Source organism: Delphinus delphis, chromosome 17 (assembly GCF_949987515.2).
Source record: "Delphinus delphis chromosome 17, mDelDel1.2, whole genome shotgun sequence".
Classification (NCBI taxonomy): Eukaryota; Metazoa; Chordata; class Mammalia; order Artiodactyla; family Delphinidae; genus Delphinus; species Delphinus delphis.
In genome coordinates, this window is record NC_082699.1 from 77114770 (window position 1) to 77132504 (window position 17735).

The 17735-nt window shown below is 48.6% G+C and overlaps 1 protein-coding gene across 2 annotated transcripts in view; it reads right to left on the reverse strand.

Moving 5' to 3' along the window:
- Window positions 1–17735, reverse strand: part of TRAPPC9 (trafficking protein particle complex subunit 9) — a 507030-nt gene that overhangs the window by 173302 nt on the left and 315993 nt on the right. For both annotated transcript variants that reach the window (XM_069539993.1, XM_059995234.1), the window contains one exon: window positions 8612–8722. In XM_069539993.1, the coding sequence (XP_069396094.1) occupies window positions 8612–8722 (111 nt within the window). The remainder of the gene's footprint in view (window positions 1–8611; window positions 8723–17735) is intronic.

The window sequence follows — 17735 nt, forward strand, 5'->3', positions numbered from 1 at the left end:
AGACCCCGGGCGTCCCGCCAACCCCCAGCTCCCAACTGCAATGATGCCGGACCATAACCTCGGCCCCCAGACCCAGGGGCGGCAGGTCTGCTACAGCGGACGCCTCAGTGTCGCCCTCTACCCTTCCAGTTACCTGGTTACCAGTTCCCTGGTCAGGCCTCGTTAACAAGTCCTCATAGTAAGTCCCCCCTGTGAAGTGGCTGGGTGGCCTCTGGCTCCTGACAGAGGAGGACCTTCTGTCCCCACGTCAGACACCGCCCAGAAGCCTGGGCAATGCGGCTCCAAGTCATAACTAAGCACTTGAGCAGAACTCCGCAGTCATCTCCCCAGAAAGGAAGCACAAGACCCCCAGCGCACGCCCTTCCCTAGGCCTGGCGGCTCGGACGGTGGGAGCCGTTCTCACAGCTGAAAATAACACGACCTGCCCGTCATGGGGCACCTGCCGGGGGTCACGTGCAGTGCTAGGCACACAGCCTGGACTAACTTCAGGACTTATAACGACCTGCAGGACACGCATCGGCATCCCCACTTTACTTGAAAGCTCGACAAGGCCAGGCGACTTACCCAGACCGCCGAGCCAGCCAGTGGCCGAGCGAGACCGGGCCTGGGCTCTGTGTGGCCCCAGGTCTGCGCCCGCTAGGCCCGTGTCCACGGGGTGGGCGCCTGAACACCAGCCTGCACCCAGGGCGTGGGTGCAGGGAGCACCACCTCCTGCCCCAGGGAGGCTCCAGTCGCTCAGGACAACAGAGGCCACACAGAGCTGCCCGGCGTGTGGAGCCCAAGCGAGTGACCTGGTTTTTCTCTTCTCATGAAGAGGAGAGACTCTCTCCTGTCATCGGAGTCCGCAAACTGCAGCATCTTCCAGGTATCGAATCTCTGCCGCCTGGATGCTTCTCCAGGCTGAGCTCTGACCCCTCTTCTTGCTGCCTACGAATCATTAGGGGATCCTACTGATTCTGGCGCCATCGGGTTTCTCTTAGGAGACTTGCAAAACCGCTAACTGGAAGGGATGCAGAGTGGGGTGGCGGAGACGCTGTGGCCAGGGAGCGAGGCGTCCAGCACCAGCGTCATTCTGCCCGGGGCCTGTGAAGCAAACCTGAGCCTCAGTTTCCCCATCGGGCAGCTGAAAGGACAAGAACACACCAAGGTGCTTTCTCCTGGTTTCCATAAGTTTACTTTCTGAAGGACTCTCCCACTTTCCTCCCAGCCTGAAAAAGGAACAAAGAAAATCCACAAAGTCTTCTGACTCAGAACGGCTGCAGGAGAGACCACCGGGCTGGGGGCACAGGCTTGTTGACTGCAGGGGACAGGGCAGGCCACCCGTGGAAGGAGGCCATGCGCAAATTCCAGCTGCGGTTACACAGCAAAGGGCAACAACACCGGGCTCCTAACAAGGGCTTCCTTGCATGATTCCGTGAAGCGTTCGACAGAACTAAACGAGAGAGAGACACGGAGACAGTTGGTAGGAGGAGCTAGACATTCAGGGCTGGGGCTGTTCTGGGCTCGGGTAAACACCAGAGGTTGGCCTGCGCAGAAATCACCGCTGACACACTCACTGTTCCCAGGGAGGGCACCTGCACACAGGTGAACAATCGCGGGGGTAGAGGACGCACAGGCTGCTCCCCAAACCCCTCTGCGGGGAGTTACAGGAGACCAAAGTCAAAATGAGAGGAGGACAGGACCTCAGTGGTCACCTGGCTGGTCACCTCTCTGAGCCTCAGTTTCTTCACCTGCTAAATAGGGATGATGGTCATGATAGCGACCTCAAAAGGCACGTTGAAGACAGAACACGCAGCCCAGCAAGTAACCGATCACAAGTCATCGCTTATCACGTGATCACTTCTTTTGCTCGTTCATTCCTACAGGAAACATTGTCTGAGCCTCTCAAAGGACCAGGGAAGAAGTTAAAACCTAGAGGAGGGAAAAGGCTTATCTAAAGCCACTCAGGAGGCAGAAGAAGAAAAGCTAAACCGGAAATAAACTGCGGGCTGAATGCAGTGCTGCGCCACAGGCTGGACCCCTCGGACCATCAAGAGAACCCTAGAAACACAACCACAATGCCGTGGGGCACCCAGGCCTTCCCACTGCCGCCCCAGAGCCCTGCCAGGATCCTCCAGATGTGAGGGTCTGGCCCTCCCCAAGGCCTGGACGGCGTCAAGGGGAAAGTCTCAGAGCGCCGAAGTTGTACTTGCTCTAGAGCCCGTCCCTGCCCCTCTGGCGTGACAGCCATTCTAGGACCCGTGCGGTGCACCATCCGGACACTGGACAGGGCTGACCTGTTCTCAGTCAGCCAACGGCGAGGCTCCCCAGCGAGGAGACGCCTGGACCAGACGTGCCAGGCCTGTCAAGCAGGCAGTGGCTCCTTGTGAGTGAGGGCGGGACAAGGCGGGGTAGCCTGAAGCACGGGATGAGACGGCATCTGTTACTGTAAATTAAGAGAGATTTGTGCATAAATGAGGGTTGTCGTGAAATTTAATTTTAATGGTTTGATAATTAAGCAAAAACACAATAATTATCATACCTTAATTTTCCCAGTACATTTGCTGCTGGCGACACTGTATTTTCTTAAGGAAGTTCATGCTGTTTCACTCAGAAAAGCGTTCTACTGTTTCTGGTCATCTTTTGAAACTGGAGGAGGGGGGATGCCCAGTTCTGGGGACATAGCCTAAAGAAGTGTAGGTAACTCCCGTGGAGGGGTATGGTGGCAACTGCGCAGCCCTGGGTTCCAGTTACAACGAACTGCGTGGCCCTTGGCAAGTTCGAGCTCTCTTACACATAAGCAGAGATGGGCACAATGCCCACAGCTTGAGGATGAGGATTAAAGGCAGAGATGCTTGTGAAAGTGGGTTCTTCTTTACACCACCCCTCGGGTAAAAATGAATGTTACTACAGGCATCTAGCTGCAAGTCTGGAGGACATTCTCAATGTCACGACCGATGGCGTGGAGCCCCAGGAAAGGCAATCAGCACAGACCAAGCGTCACAAATTGTGTATGGCAAAAGTGAAGTTAACTAATCGTGCTTAATTACAGAACTGATGCATCAACCAGGCCACAGAAAGAGAGATGAGTCACCGATTTCCAAAGGACCTTTCACAGAAAAGATGAGGAAGGTGAAAAGGTACTTGCTACATCCATTTGCTGAAACGTTGTGTCTTAAATTATAAGATGACATAGATATCCCTAGGAAATACGGGTATAAGAGTGGTATTTCCAGTTTAAAAACTCGAATGTGCAGCCTGTGAAGAGGCCCTTCACGCCACCCCATGCACACGCCCCTTTCCAGGGTGTGCTGCCCCTTCACCTGGGCTGCTCTCCCTTGCACTCCAGCTCCACCTCACTCCTACTCAGTGTCCTGTTCTGTATTAGCACCACTTCCTCCAGGAAGCCTTCCCAGCCCCAAGCTGGGTTTCTTCCTCTCAGCTTTGGATTCTCCTCAGCCTGTGCGACAATCCCTGACTTTTTTCCACACCAAACATAAGTGCAGTGAGGACACAGTGAGGACCTTACTCACTATGCTATCTCCTGGCAGGGCGTGGTACTCGCTCGCCACTCGGGAGGTGCTTGTTGCAGGAATGAATGAAAGCCTTCTGAGCCGGACACCCAGCCTGCTCCCCCGCCTCCCCGACTCCTGCCGGCCTGTACACTTGACAATGGACTTCAGCGCTAGTCACAGCTTACCTAAGGCTGCACAGAGCAGAAAGAGGAGAAAACAGAACCTGCTTCCCCCCACCCCCTCCAGCCCATCTGTTTTTTTTAACATCTTTATTGGAGTATAATTGCTTTGCAATGATGTGTTGGTTTCTGCTTTATAACAAAGTGAATCAGTTATACGTATACATACATCCTCATATCCCCTCCCTCTTGCGTCTCCCTCCCACCCTCCCTATCCCACCCCCCTAGGTGGTCATAAAGCACCGAGCTGATCTCCTTGCGCCATGCGGCTGCTTCCCACTAGCTATCTATTTTACGCTTGGTAGTGTATATATGTCCATGCCACTCTCTTTGTCCCAGCTTACCCTTCCCCCTCCCCGTATCCTCAAGTCCATTCTCTAGTAGGTCTGTGTTTTTGTTCCCATCTTGCCCCTAGGTTCTTCATGACCATTTTTTTTGTTTGTTTTTTAGATTCCATACATAGGTGTTAGCATCTCCAGCCCATCTTAAATCACCATTCCAAGCTCAGCCGTGGCGTCATTCAGACCTGGGTCCCACCAAGTGCCTTTGACCTCTGTACTCAGTCTGCTTGTCTGTAACATGCGGACAGAATCTCCTATGTGAGGGTACTAGGAGGAGTGAGTGCCTGACCTGCAAACACACGGGGCTCAGAAACTGTGGCTCCAAGGACACGTTTCTCTTGTACTTGGCACGCCTTTCTACCCGGAGGGAGGGGGAGACAGATGCAGGCTCCCAACAGTCTAATTGGAGTTGGTCCCTCTCCTGGACTGCAGGTCACCCTTAAAAGGATGTCAAATGCCTTGTGACCCAGGATGCCAGGGCTCTGAGAAGAGCAGCATCACAGCTACGTGGATTCCAGGAATACGGCTTTTCACTGAGGGTGAGGCTGTGTCACCCTGGCAGAACCCGTGGTTCATCTGCCCACTCCCCAGGGAGCAGTGGGAAGGTGGCCTGCCACGCACTGGGAGATAAAGCCAGAGTCTGAGGGCCACCGCTGCCCTCACCACCGGGGAGAGCTGGCCCGCCCTGCTCTCCTCAGAGTGGCCGAGGCTGGCCGAGGGCAGCCCTCATGAGCGCCTAGGGAAGCCTGAGGTGTGTGTGTGGGGTGCCGGGTGACAGCCTTCGGGGGTTGAGCTCAGGACTCCGGGAGGGCACTAGGCTCCAAGGAGACAGAACCTGGAGGTACGGGGACAGCAGCCCAGGACTCAAGGGGCTTCCACCTTGAGTCCACCTTGAGCTCAAGGTCCACCCACCACAGCTTCCTCCCCCAGACCTGCTCCGTTAGACCAAAGACCTGGGCCCTCTCCACGGAGGCAGAGCATGTGTCCAAACCAGGCAAAGCTGGAGAGGTCTGGAAAGGGAAGTGCAGTGACTCCCTGCATCCCCGCGAACGCTGGGATGCCCGGTGGTCACCCCTGGGTTAGCGGGGGCAGTGGGAGCAGAGCCAAAGTTGACTCCTCAGACAGAACGGAGCATCACAACCTCCGGTTTACCCCCCCCCCCCACCCAAAACAGCAGGAGGTCCCATCAGGCAGGAGTGGCAGGGCCGCCCCGGCCGGGGAGTGTCATCAACTCCCGGCCATGAGGGGTCCTTGCTTACTCATCCTGTGGCTCCTGGAGCCTGACGCAGGCACCGCAGAGCAAGTTCTCAAAGCATCAATATTTATCGAATGAATATTTTATGAATGAATAAAGAATGCGTGAGTTAGATGCATCAAGAAACGAGAATTTAAGCAAAAAGCTTAATAAGGAAGAAGCCGGAAGCACAAGACTGAACTGTGCTTATTTGCGAACGGGTTGTTAACATCGCTGACTTCTGTGGCTGACAGTGAGTCAAGCTTAGAACAAGCTCAGCAGTTTGTAATTTTTTTAAAGCAGGATTTATGTTGGTGTCATGAGACGACCAGAAGGATGTCCTCTGGGATCCCAGGCTACATCAAAACACCTAGACGAGGCAGACAAGGCAGGGGGCAGACGGTCTCCTTCACAACTTGGGGACCAGCACGGGGCCCAGGGACGCAGCAGCAGCCCAGGAAAGAGCCTGTCCTCACGCCCCGGAGCCAGAACACTCAGCACGGCCGCCACGGCCTCCGTGCACGAGCACGTGAGCCCTGCACACGCCCACACAGCAAGAACCCCCTAGAACGAGGAGCTCTTGCGAGGGAGTGTTTCCTTCCTCTCAAGGGTTAGGCCATCAACGCCCTCCCAGCACCAGCCCCAGACAGCAAATACGACCGTGCATTTATATGTCATCATCATCGATAATGACATTAGACAGCCACACCCTGGAAGCAATCTCGCGGTGGATCAGCGTGGAGAGGGATAAACGGTGCATTCACGAACGAATCACGAAGAGCAGTCAGAAGGCAAAAGCCTGATTCACAGTCGACTCCAGAGCACAGCGCTGATTTAAAGTTATAAAGACACGCAGAAAACGACGTACGATATGGAACCACTAATGACATTAAAAAAAAACTGAATACAGTGCTTGTTGTGCCTATAAATAAATACAATAAAGCAGTAAAGTGTGGAGTGGATGATGCCATGGCCTCCGAGACACACAGACTCTGGGAGGAGGAAGAGAAAGGAAGGTGGGGGCGGGGGCCGGGGGCGGGGCTGTCAGGCTTCGCTGCTTTATTTATTTATTTATTTATTTTTGGCTGTGTTGGCTCTTCGTTTCCGTGCGAGGGCTTTCTCTAGTTGTGGCAAGCGGGGGCCACTCTTCATCGCGGTGCACGGGCCTCTCACTATCGTGGCCTCTCTTGTGGCGGAGCACAGGCTCCAGACGTGCAGGCTCAGTGGCCATGGCTCACGGGCCTAGCCGCTCCGCGGCGTGTGGGATCTTCCCGGACCAGGGCACGAACCTGCGTCCCCTGCATCGGCAGGCGGACTCCCAACCACTGCGCCACCAGGGAAGCCCTTCGCTGCTTTTTCAGTTGCTTATTTTTTTCCAACATTTTCTTACGAGTTGAAAGAATTCCTCGGAGAATACTCTATATACCCACTGGTATATTCTATAATTAACATTTTATTCTATTTGCTTTATCAACTCAGTCTGTCCATGTTCCCATCCCTCCACCCATCCAGGAATCTAGTTTTTTAGGCATTTCAAAGACTAGTGCAGATATCATACACCACCCCCAAGTCCTTCAACAGGCAGAGTTTAACATCTGCTTACAGTTTTTCTTTTGATACAAAATCGACTCTCAGAGAAATGCACAAATCTTAAGTACACGTTGGCTAAATTTTAACAATGGCAAGCACCTGTGGAACCCACACCCAAATGTCAAGCTATACAACACGGCCATCACCTAGAAAATCCCTTTGTGCCCCTTCCTGGTCAAAGCCCATCCCAACCTCTCCAGAAGCAACCGATTCTCTGTTTCCACCGTCACAGAAGAGTTTTGCTGGATCTGGGATCTCAAATGAACGGAACCACACGGTACATTCTATTTTGGGTCAGGCTCCCCGCACTCAGCATAAGGTTCCTGAGATTCTCCCATGGTGATGTATTAGGAGTTTATCAGTTTTTGTTGTTGAGTAACATCCCATTAGGAAAATGCCACCACTTGTTAATTCATTCTCCTGTAACAGAGACCTGAGCTCTATTTTTTGGCTTGGAACATTCTTTATAGGTCTTTTTGTGAACATATGTTTTTAAATTTTTCTTGAATAAATAACTAGAGTTGGAACTGCTGGGCAGAGTACGTGTATGTTTAGTTTTGTAAGAAACTGCAGCAGCCTCTTCAAAAGTGGTTGCACTGTTTCACATTCCCACCCAGGCATGAACCTTCCAGCTGCTTCATGTTCCTTATGGACACCTGACATTGTCAGTCTGTCATTTTAAGCATTCTCATGAGTGTGTAGTGCTCTCTCATTGCGATTTAAATTTGCATTCCCTCCTCCCCACTGACCAATGGTGTTAACGTCCACTATTTTTTTTTAACATTTTATTTCCTTGAGGGAGAGAGAGAGAAAGAGAGAGAGAGAAGACAGAAAGACAGAAGGAGACAGAGACAGAGAGGGAGACAGAGAGGGAGAGATCTCGAGCAAATATAGCAAAACGCTGAAACCTGAGATATGGTATTGTAGTATCTAAATTATTTTCTGTATGTTTCAAGTATTTTGCAATTACAAATAAACATGATATTTCGCTCTATCTTACTCCAGCTATACCCCCACCTATAAGGGTGTGGCCCTAACATCCCAGCTGCGCTTGGGGGCACGGCTCCTGGTCTGGAGAGAGGCCCAGAGGAGTGGGAGTGGGTCAGGCCCTGGGGAAGCGATCCCCACCACAGCAAAGAGCTTCTTTCCAGAGTCACCGAGCTCGACCTGCCTCCAGACCTGCCCCTGTGGCCCCGGCTCTGCTCTTGGTCAGCTCTTACTTCCACCTTGGCTCCCTGCTCGCCTCTGCTGGACCAGGGCACGTCCTGCGGCTGACCCTGGCCAGGGCCCACCGGGGCCACCTCTCTTTGCCCTCCAAAGGCTGAGCTCGGGTGACACAGCACCTCTTCCAGGCACCTCTGCCTGGCCTGTCTCCTGTGACATTAATTTCTCCAAGGAACTTCCCATTGACATTGATATGCGTCCCTCAGATCAACACCCAGTGACCCCAGGTACAGCTTTCTTAAGAATTTAGAAGTGAAAGGTCTTGCCCAGATGTCTGGGCGTCCTCAGACATGGTGCCTGAAAGCATCTGTAGCTGAGGTGCTGCTTCCTTGGACGGACACCATTCATTTCTACCTTGACTTTACACTTGGCTCCAATTTGCAACCACGACCGATCCTGTCACTGAACTTGAATAAGGGCTGTGATGCCTCTGAAAGGGGGACCAGACTGCCCACCCTCTAAGGTCTCGAGGCTGGACTGTTTCAGCACCTCCCAAGCAGGGTGATGAGAGCAGGGCCAGGGAGCACGTGGGGCCGTGACGACACTCACCGTTGGCACTCGCCGGCGTGCAGGACGAGCTCTTCATTGCTCCGGGCGCTGACTGTCAGCTCGTGCTCCGTGGAGTTGAAGACGTCCAGGAGCAGGTGGCACTGCCGGGCACTGCGGTGCAAAGACAAAACCAAGTTCAGCATCTTCTGGCAGCCAAAGAGGAGGGTGACTCCGCTTCCCCTAACCCCCGAAGATTTTATACCACTGGAGGACACGAGAAGTACGATTTATCAAAATGTCATGTACCCCGGGACACAAAGGCTTACGAAGAAGATGCATTCTGAACTAATTGTGAATTCTACACAATGGGTTTGGACAGGAGGTCCTCCTTGGTCCTGGGACACATGCTTACAACCCAGCTCTGCCCTTTACACACTGAGTGACCTTGGGAAGGTAACTTGAGTTCTCCAAGTCTCACACGTGTGACCGCTAGGACGCGTGACCCAGTGGGAAAGCACTCGGCATACAGTGTCATTCAATAAGTGACCACGTCATGGCCCTGGATTTCTACGGGTGCCAGGCCAGGTGCTGCGCAGGGGTCCACAGAGAGCCGTACCCATGCTGTCCGTGCACATGTCCACCGAGAGTCCTCATGGGGGCCACCCCTCACTCCCCCAGAACTGTGGGTGACACCTGGGGTCACTCACCACCCACCTGAAACCTCCTTTCCCTGGCCTTCTCTACCGCAGACAGTAAAACTGCAGTAACCAAGTTCCCGCCGCCCCCTTCCCCAAGGGGAGTGCCATGGAACGAAGTTCCAGCCAATAACCAGCTTCTGGAGACTTTTCATCCCAAACAAGAAGACAAGTCCTTGAGAGGGGAAGGCGCCACCCTTCCACCTCCTGACTCCCTTTGCTTCCTCCCCGGGGAGGAGCAGGATGCCAGGAAGCTCAGGGACTCTAGGGGGCGATGGGGACGAACGCCACGGCTGTGGAGGGCAGAGTGGGGCCCTGGGAAATGATGGCACAGACCCATTAGCTACATGTGAAAAACAAAATTCCAGCCACGTACGCTTCGTTTGTGCTAGCTGCCATTTGTCAGGTCCCCATTACGGTCCAGTGCTTGCCTAAAACTAACACAGCATCTCAAACACCAAGTGTCGCAGCTGGCTCATGACAGCTGATGGATAAGCGTCCGCTCATCAAAACGGGACAACCGGGCCTAAGACAGGAGCAAACAGCAACAGAGGCAGCAGCCATCCTCCTTCCTGGAGGAACAGGGTAAGGAGACTTTCAGAGAAGAAAAAAAAAAAAGCCTCAGAGAAGGATCTGTGCTCTGGTCTCTTTCAGCTGAGCATTTCTTCAAAACATGACCTTCCATAGGGCATCTGAATTCTCAGGTGTGTTTCCCAAAGTGTGACAAGGGAAGATTTCGCTGGTTGTTAAGCAAAGGGGAGACAGGACTCACACCCACACGTGCCGGCTGCCTGCATTGCTTATTTCATACAAAAGCCCTGCAAGGTTGTCCTCCTGAGATCCACTGATGGAGAGGAGAGGAGAGGAGAGGAGAGGAGAGGAGAGGGAGGCTCAGGAGATGACGAAAAGTGCTGGTGATGACCGAGAGTCAAGACATCGAGCTAGAAATCCTGTAGCGCTCACAGCAGATGAAGACACATATTCCAACCCAAACTGCGTCCCCTGTTCTTTCCAGAGAAGGGAACCGAGGTGGAGAGGGCGCAGTGACGTGTCCAGGGGTTCACACACGCACACACGCGCGCTCACATACACAAAGACTGACAGCATCCTAAGGCCACTGGGCATCTGTGAGATACCAGATTTTCAAAACACACACGTGCACTTACTCTCAAGGGAGATGATAAAAGTACCCGCCTGATCGTCCCGCTACGCACTACGAGACGTCGCACGCCACGTCTTGAGCTGATTCTGGGTTCTGTGGGTCGGGGTGTCCTCCCCAGAGGTTCAGCACTTGGAAAAACATTCATTAGCTCTGACAGCTGCCTCCGAGAGGCCTCTTCACTCAGCTCACATGAAAATGAGCTTTCGAGAATGAAGATCTATTCTGCCTTTGTCATAACTTGATGAAATCTTTAATCACAGCAAAACCTCTCATCAGAAAAGGAAATTCATAAAACATTTATCAGAGGCAGAAAATTGAAGTGATATTTAAAAGCAGGAGAGAAAAGATTCAAATACATGGTGTTTTCACCCACGGAATATAGTTGTTAGAAAACTGCACAGGAATGAACAACGTCGGAATGTAATACTTTTTTGTCCTCTGTTTTTTCTGACTCACTGTCTGAGTATGGGGGCGCTTGATCCAGTGTTTCTGTTCCTCCTAATTGCTGGCAGGATGAGATGCTGGTGGATCTTTGCTTTCTATCTATTATTCATAAATTAATTCCCTTTCCCAAACTGCAGTAGCACTGTGTGCCCACCATCGTGTCATTTACTCTGTTATCTTTCCATACCTCTTTGGATGATTCTGTTAAGTTTTAATCTGTGTTTGAGCATATAATTTACTTTTAATTCTTATTTGCTTTTTGGTTTTATTTTTGGTTTTTTTGGTTTTTCTGGATCCATCTTTCTGAAGTACAGGGAAGCCCAGGAAAGCTTCCTAGAAGAACCGAGATCAGAGTAAGGCTTCAGATCCATCTGCCTGGTCAGCGGGTGGGAGTGGCGGGGTGGGGGGGAGTGCCCAGCAGCAGGAAAGAATCTGGAGTAAAGTTGGAGGGAGGAGATGAGGCCGCCAGGTGGAAAGGAGAGGCACAGCCCAGGCACAGCGAACAGTGCGTGTGAAGCCACGTCTATATAGTTAGTACGCACTATTTCCTATCTAGAATTAGGACAATTAATTTATTAATTCATGTAACAAATATAAATATCTACTGAGTACCTGTTGTGTGGCAGGTACTATTCTAAGCACTTGGGATATGGAAGTGAACAGGAGAAGCAGGATCTCTGCTTTCACAGAACTCACACTCTTATGAGGGGACAGGGCTAGGAAAGATAAGAGGAATTGAAAGTGAAAAAAAATTAGTCATATTTGGTAAAATGAGGAAAAATAGGTTCAGAAAGGTTGCTAAATACAGAGTTAAGACACACATCCACACACAAAATCAATTCTTATATATCAACTAAAAACAAGCACAAAATATAATTTTTAAGAAAATATATTTACAATAGTAATGTACCTAGAAAAAATCTAACCAAATACATGCAGGATGTTTACGAAAAAAATTCTAAAGTTTTATGAAATGATATTAAAGGGGATGAATAAATGCAGAGATGTATTATGTTCAAGGATAGAAAAACTCAGTATTTTTAAATAACTCACTTCTTTCCAAATGTATATAAATTTAATGCAACTCAATAAAAAATCCCAACATTTTTCTGGTGTTGGTCAAACTTGATACACTGATTCTAAAATTTATATCTAAGATCAAAGGGCCAAGAACATGCAAAACAACAACGAGGCAAATTTTTGGAAGAGACTTGGCCAGCTAGATATCAAGAGTTGTCATAAAACTGTAAAAATGAAGACAGTGGGGCAATGATAAACACATCAATGAAGGAAAAAACAGCCCAGAAGCAGATCCATGAATATAATAAGGTAATGGATATATGACCAAAGTAGCAGTGTTGGTTATTAAGAAGGAGGTTCAATAAACAGTGCTGGACAAATGGTTATGCAGATAGAAAGAAAATGATATCCCTACATCACACCATAAACAAAAATAAGTTCCAAACAGACTGAATAGATAAATGTAAAAAGCAATATTTAAAATCCTGTAGAAGAAAATACAGGTGAACAACTTCTGACCTGAAAGAGAGAAAGATTTCTCAAATGAGTTACAAGACATACAAAATATAAAGAGATCTTCAACCAGGGCACCAGAATGCACAATGAGAAAAGGACAGTCTCCTCAATAAATGATGTTGGATAAAATGGATAGTCACATGGAGAGGAATGAAACTGGACCCTTACCGCACACCATATACAAAAATCAACTCAAAATGGATTAAAGACTTAAATGTAGGATCTGAAACTGTAAAACGACTAGAAGAAAACAGGGGAAAACCTTCTTGGCATAGGTCTGGGCAATGACTTTTTGGAAATAACCCCAAAAGCACCGGCAACAAAAGCAAAAACAGATTAAGGGGGGTTGTAGCAAACTAAAAGCTTCTGCACAGCAAAGGAAACAATCAACAGAGTGAAAAGGCAACTTACAAAATGAGAAAAAATATTTGGATACAGTAGGTCTCAAAAGGGGTTAATACCCAAAATACATAAGAAACACAAACAACTCAATAGCAATAGCAATCATCATCATCATCCAATTAAAAAGTTGGCAAGGGCTTCCCTGGGGGCACAGTGGTTGAGAGTCCGCCTGCCGATGCAGGGGACACGGGTTTGTGCCCCGGTCCGGGAAGATCCCACATGCCGCGGAGCGGCTGGGCCCGTGAGCCATGGCCGCTGAGCCTGCACGTCCAGAGCCTGTGCTCCGCAACGGGAGAGGCCACAACAGTGAGAGGCCCGCGTACCGCAAAAAAAAAAAAAAAAAAAAAAAAAAGTTGGCAAAAGACCTGAATAGACATTTCTCAAGAGAAGACGTGCAGATGGCCAACAGCTATATGAAAAGGTGCTTAACATCACTAATCATCGTGGAAATACAAACCAAAACCACAATAAGATATCACCTCACACCTGTTAGAATGGCTATTAAAGAGACCAATAAGTGTTGGTGAGGATGTGGAGAAAAGGGAACTCTCGTGCACCTGTGGGAATGTAAATAGGTGCAGCCATTACAGAACAGTGTATACCTTCCTCAAAAAATTAGTAATAGAACTACCCTAGGATCCGGCAATCTCACTTCTGGGTATATATCCAAAGGAAATGAAATAAGTATCTCAAAGAGGTAAGTGCACTCCCATATTCACTGCAGCATTATTCATAATAGCCAAAATATGGGAAAACCTAAGTGTCCATTGACAGATGAGTGAATAAAAAAACTCGTCTCTCTCTCTCTCTCTCTCCTTCTCTCTCTCTCCCCCTTTCACACACACACACACACACACACACCCCATAATATTATTCAGCCATGAGAAAAAAGAAAAATCCCACCATTTCTGACATGGATGAACCCAGAGAACATTATGCTAAGTGAAATGAGCCAGACACGGAAAGACAAATACTGCATGATCTCACTTACACGTACAATCTCAATTAGTTGAACTCATAACAGCAGAGCGCAGAATGGTGGTTAAGCAGAGGTAGAGGGGTGGGGGAAAGGGGGAGAGGTTGGTCAAAGGATACAAAGTTTCAGTTACGCAGGATGAGTAAATCCTGGAGATTTAATATTCAGCATGGTGACTGTAGTTAAGAATACTGCATTGTATACTTAAAATTTGCAAAGAGATTAGATCTTAAGTGTTCTCACTATGCACTCACAAGGTAACTAGGACAGGTTACAGATACATTAATGAGCTTGAAATGTGAAATGAAATGAAATGTGACATGACTGTGTTAACCATTTCACAATGTATATATCACACTGTACACCTTAAATATATACAATTTTACCTCAATCAAGCTGGAAAAATATATAGCGGAAAAGACTGAAATGTTTGGCTGCACTGAAATGAAGCACTTTTGTACAAGGAAAAACATCAAAGTCAAAGCAAAGAAAAGCTAGCTGTGAAAAGGTGTTTGCAACACATAAACCTGACAAAGGATTAGAATTCTGAATTAATAAAGAACTCCTGTAAATCAATAAGAAAGAAATGATCCAATGGAAAATTGAGCAAAGAACAAGACTGGACCATTTAAAGCAGAGGAAATCCAATGGCCAATATATAGGAACAGAGTCTCAATACAACTAGTAGTCAGAGAAATGGAGAGAAAACCCTCAGGTATGACTTCCCACCCAACCTATTGGAAATGTTTAAAATGTGCTCTAAGACCAAGTGTTGGCCAAGATGTAGATGAGCAAGAATCATGGGAATCCTCATTCAGTGCTGCTAAGGGTGTAAACTGGTACAACTCCTTCACAGGGCGGGTTGGCACAACCTGGCCAAGTGGTAGATGAGAACCCTTTGATCTAATGACTCAACCTGTAGGCATGTATCTTGGACCAACTCTCAGAGTTCAGCACAAGGATGCTTCCTAAAATGTGCGTTGCAGCCTCATTTATAAAATCAAAGAACTGCTTTTAACGAAGCGCAGGCAACTGGAGAGCAGACAAATAAATCTGTAACCGTCATACACTGGAAACCTAGATATAAGCGAAGATGAATTAAGAACTACCAACCTCAGCACAGGTTAAGTCTCATGTTAATAAGGTTGAGAGAATAGCAAGTTGCAGGAGACAGTTACATATTTATATCAAGTTTAAAATATTTAAAAATACTCTATATTGCTTATAATAATCAACTGTAGGGTAGTAGTCACTCCTGGTGAGAGAGGACGAGAATAGGGTCACAGGGGAGCACACAGAGTTTTAACAGTTTCATTTTTCTTTCTTTAAATTAGAAAAATAGATGCAAAAACAGCAAAATGTAAAAATTTGACAAATCTGTGTGGTTGGATAGATTAGCATCCCCTTGACTTTTCTTTATATGCTGCTTATAAGATGTAAGACATGTTTTATAAGAGGTATTTTTAAAGTCACTTAGAATGTTGTCTTAGCCGGGGTTCCCCCGGGAAAGCAGAGCCTGAGAAGAGGGCTGGAGTGGAGCAGGTGTTTGGGAAGGGGATGCTGAGGGGAGCAGGGCGGGGGCACGGGGTGCGGCGAGAACGCAGTACCATGGTGCCTTACTGAGCTGGCTACCATGTGGACCGCTGGCGCTCACCCTGCTGGTCCCTCTGAAGAGTCACGGACTGTGCCTTGAAGTGTGCACCTCAGGCAGAGGAGAGGGGATTACTTCTCCACCAGCCCCCGCCCTCCCTGGTCAAGCTCCCCCCGAAAGGAGGCAATTCCCCAACTCCCCACACTGTGCGGCAAGTGCACCTGTGCTGCGGCCCCGGAGAAGGCTTTCAGACATTCCAGAACTCGAGAGCTACGCAGCACAGCTGAGGTGAGGTGCTGTCAAGTTACCCCTGCATAAATCGGGCTGCCAGAGAGATGGCTGGTGTAAAACGTGGGCTAGGACTTGAGGCAGAGAACCAGACGCGTGGCTAAGAAATTTTTTTTTTTAATTAAGTGCATCTCCTGAAATCATAAACAGAGATTAAAAACTGACTTCAGATGTGACGGCAAAGGAGGGCCTCTCTGATGAAATAGCATTTCATTTCAGACCCACACAACAAGAAGGCAATCATGTGAAGGTCTTGGAGGACCGCTTTCCAGAGAAAGCAGTTAAGACCAAATCTTAAGGCATGGTGTCATCAAGGGACAGAATGAGCCAGGAGGAGAGTGGTATGAAATTAATGACAGAGGAAAGGTCGTGACAGAAAGTTTGGATTTTATTCTAAGTATGATGGGAAGCTATCTTTAGAGTCTTAAGCAGATGAGCGACATGAATTGGTTCATGTTTTTAAAAAAATGACGAGTTCCTATTCTGGAAAAGATGCCATAAGTACAAATAATCCACTGCGTCTCCCCTACTGAACCCAACTATAGGTCATACACATAATGCACGGAGCAGCTATTGGAAGATTCGAAGAGTAAACTATAGAAGGTGGATTTGGGGAGGAGATCTGAAACCGAAGTTTCTCTGAACTTCAGAGCGAGTTTCCATTTCCCTCAGTCCTACCTGTGCTAAAAGGCGGCTCAGAGGCACCCATCAGGTACAGACAGGCAGAGCTCCGCGAGCTGCCTCTGTGCCAGGTCCAAGGCGTGGGAGAGGGCACCATGAAGGTGTGTTGGGGGGTCCTGTGGGCTTTTTCTTTTTTCTCCTCCGTTTCTCCCAGCCCAGCCCCTGGGCAGCACTGCTATGTGACAGTGCCACGCTGGGTCATGGCTGCACAGCATATACAACTCCGAGGCCAGGAAACCATCTCTCTGACCCAAGGGACTGAGGTCCCATAAGCACAGGGCCAGTCCCCATCACTTTATTTCCCTCTCTGTCCTCTGACCAATTAGTCCCACACGGAGACACACAGAGGAAGAACTCAAACCTTGGCTTTGTTGTGGGCAGACAGCGAAGGGAGGCGACTATGGAAAGGAGAGAGATGAAGAGCGCCATTTGCTAAAGTGGTACCTGACCTGGGCTCACTGTGGAGCAAGCACGAGGGGATGGATCCTGAGCAGTAAACCACGGGCTTCGGTAACTGAGCTCCAAAGAAGAACACTGGGCGGCACACAGGACTGATCCAAGGAGGACCACAGACTCTAAAACCAGAACTGCAGCACAGCCCACACAGGGCACTACGGGACCATGGTGTGGACCACCCACCAGAACAGAAATATCAGCATTCTCCGCAGGATCCAAACAAGACCCCAGCACCTCACAGCATTGTAGTTGAAATGTCCAGAATATAGTCCATAACCACTCAGCATAGGAAGAACCCAGGAAAAAGCCAACTTGCAAAGGAAAGTAAAATCAACAGACAACAACCTCAAGATGAAAGTCTTAACAGAAAAAGACTTTAAATACGTTCCGCAAAGTAAGGGCAAACACACTTGAAACAGATGAAAAGATAAAATCTCAGCAAAGAAATAGAAGATATAAAGAGGAAGCAAAGAGACACTTTAGAAAAGAAAAAACTGAAGAATCCACCAGGTAGTGAATTATCTGAGTAATTGAGGGAACGAGTAGACATAAAATGAGAAAGGATAGAAAACAAACAATACCATTGACCAACTGGACCCAACTGATGCTTAGTGAACATTCCACCTCCCCCAAAAGTAGGATATCCATACTTCTCGAGTTATATGCAACATCTACCAAAATAAACCATTTCTAGGCCATGATAAAAACCTCTAGCAACTTTAAAAGAGTAAAAATCACACAAGTATTTTTTTGAACCACACAGGAATTAAACTAATATATTTGAAGACAGATTAATAATTTATCCAATGGAAACAGCTGAGAGAAAAAAACGGGATAAAAACAATCTTCTGAGACAAGAAAGGCTCTGAAAGTCATGTCATAGGAGTTTGAGACACAAAATAAAACACACACACAGCTGTTGAAGAAATAATGGCTGAAAATTCCCCAAATTT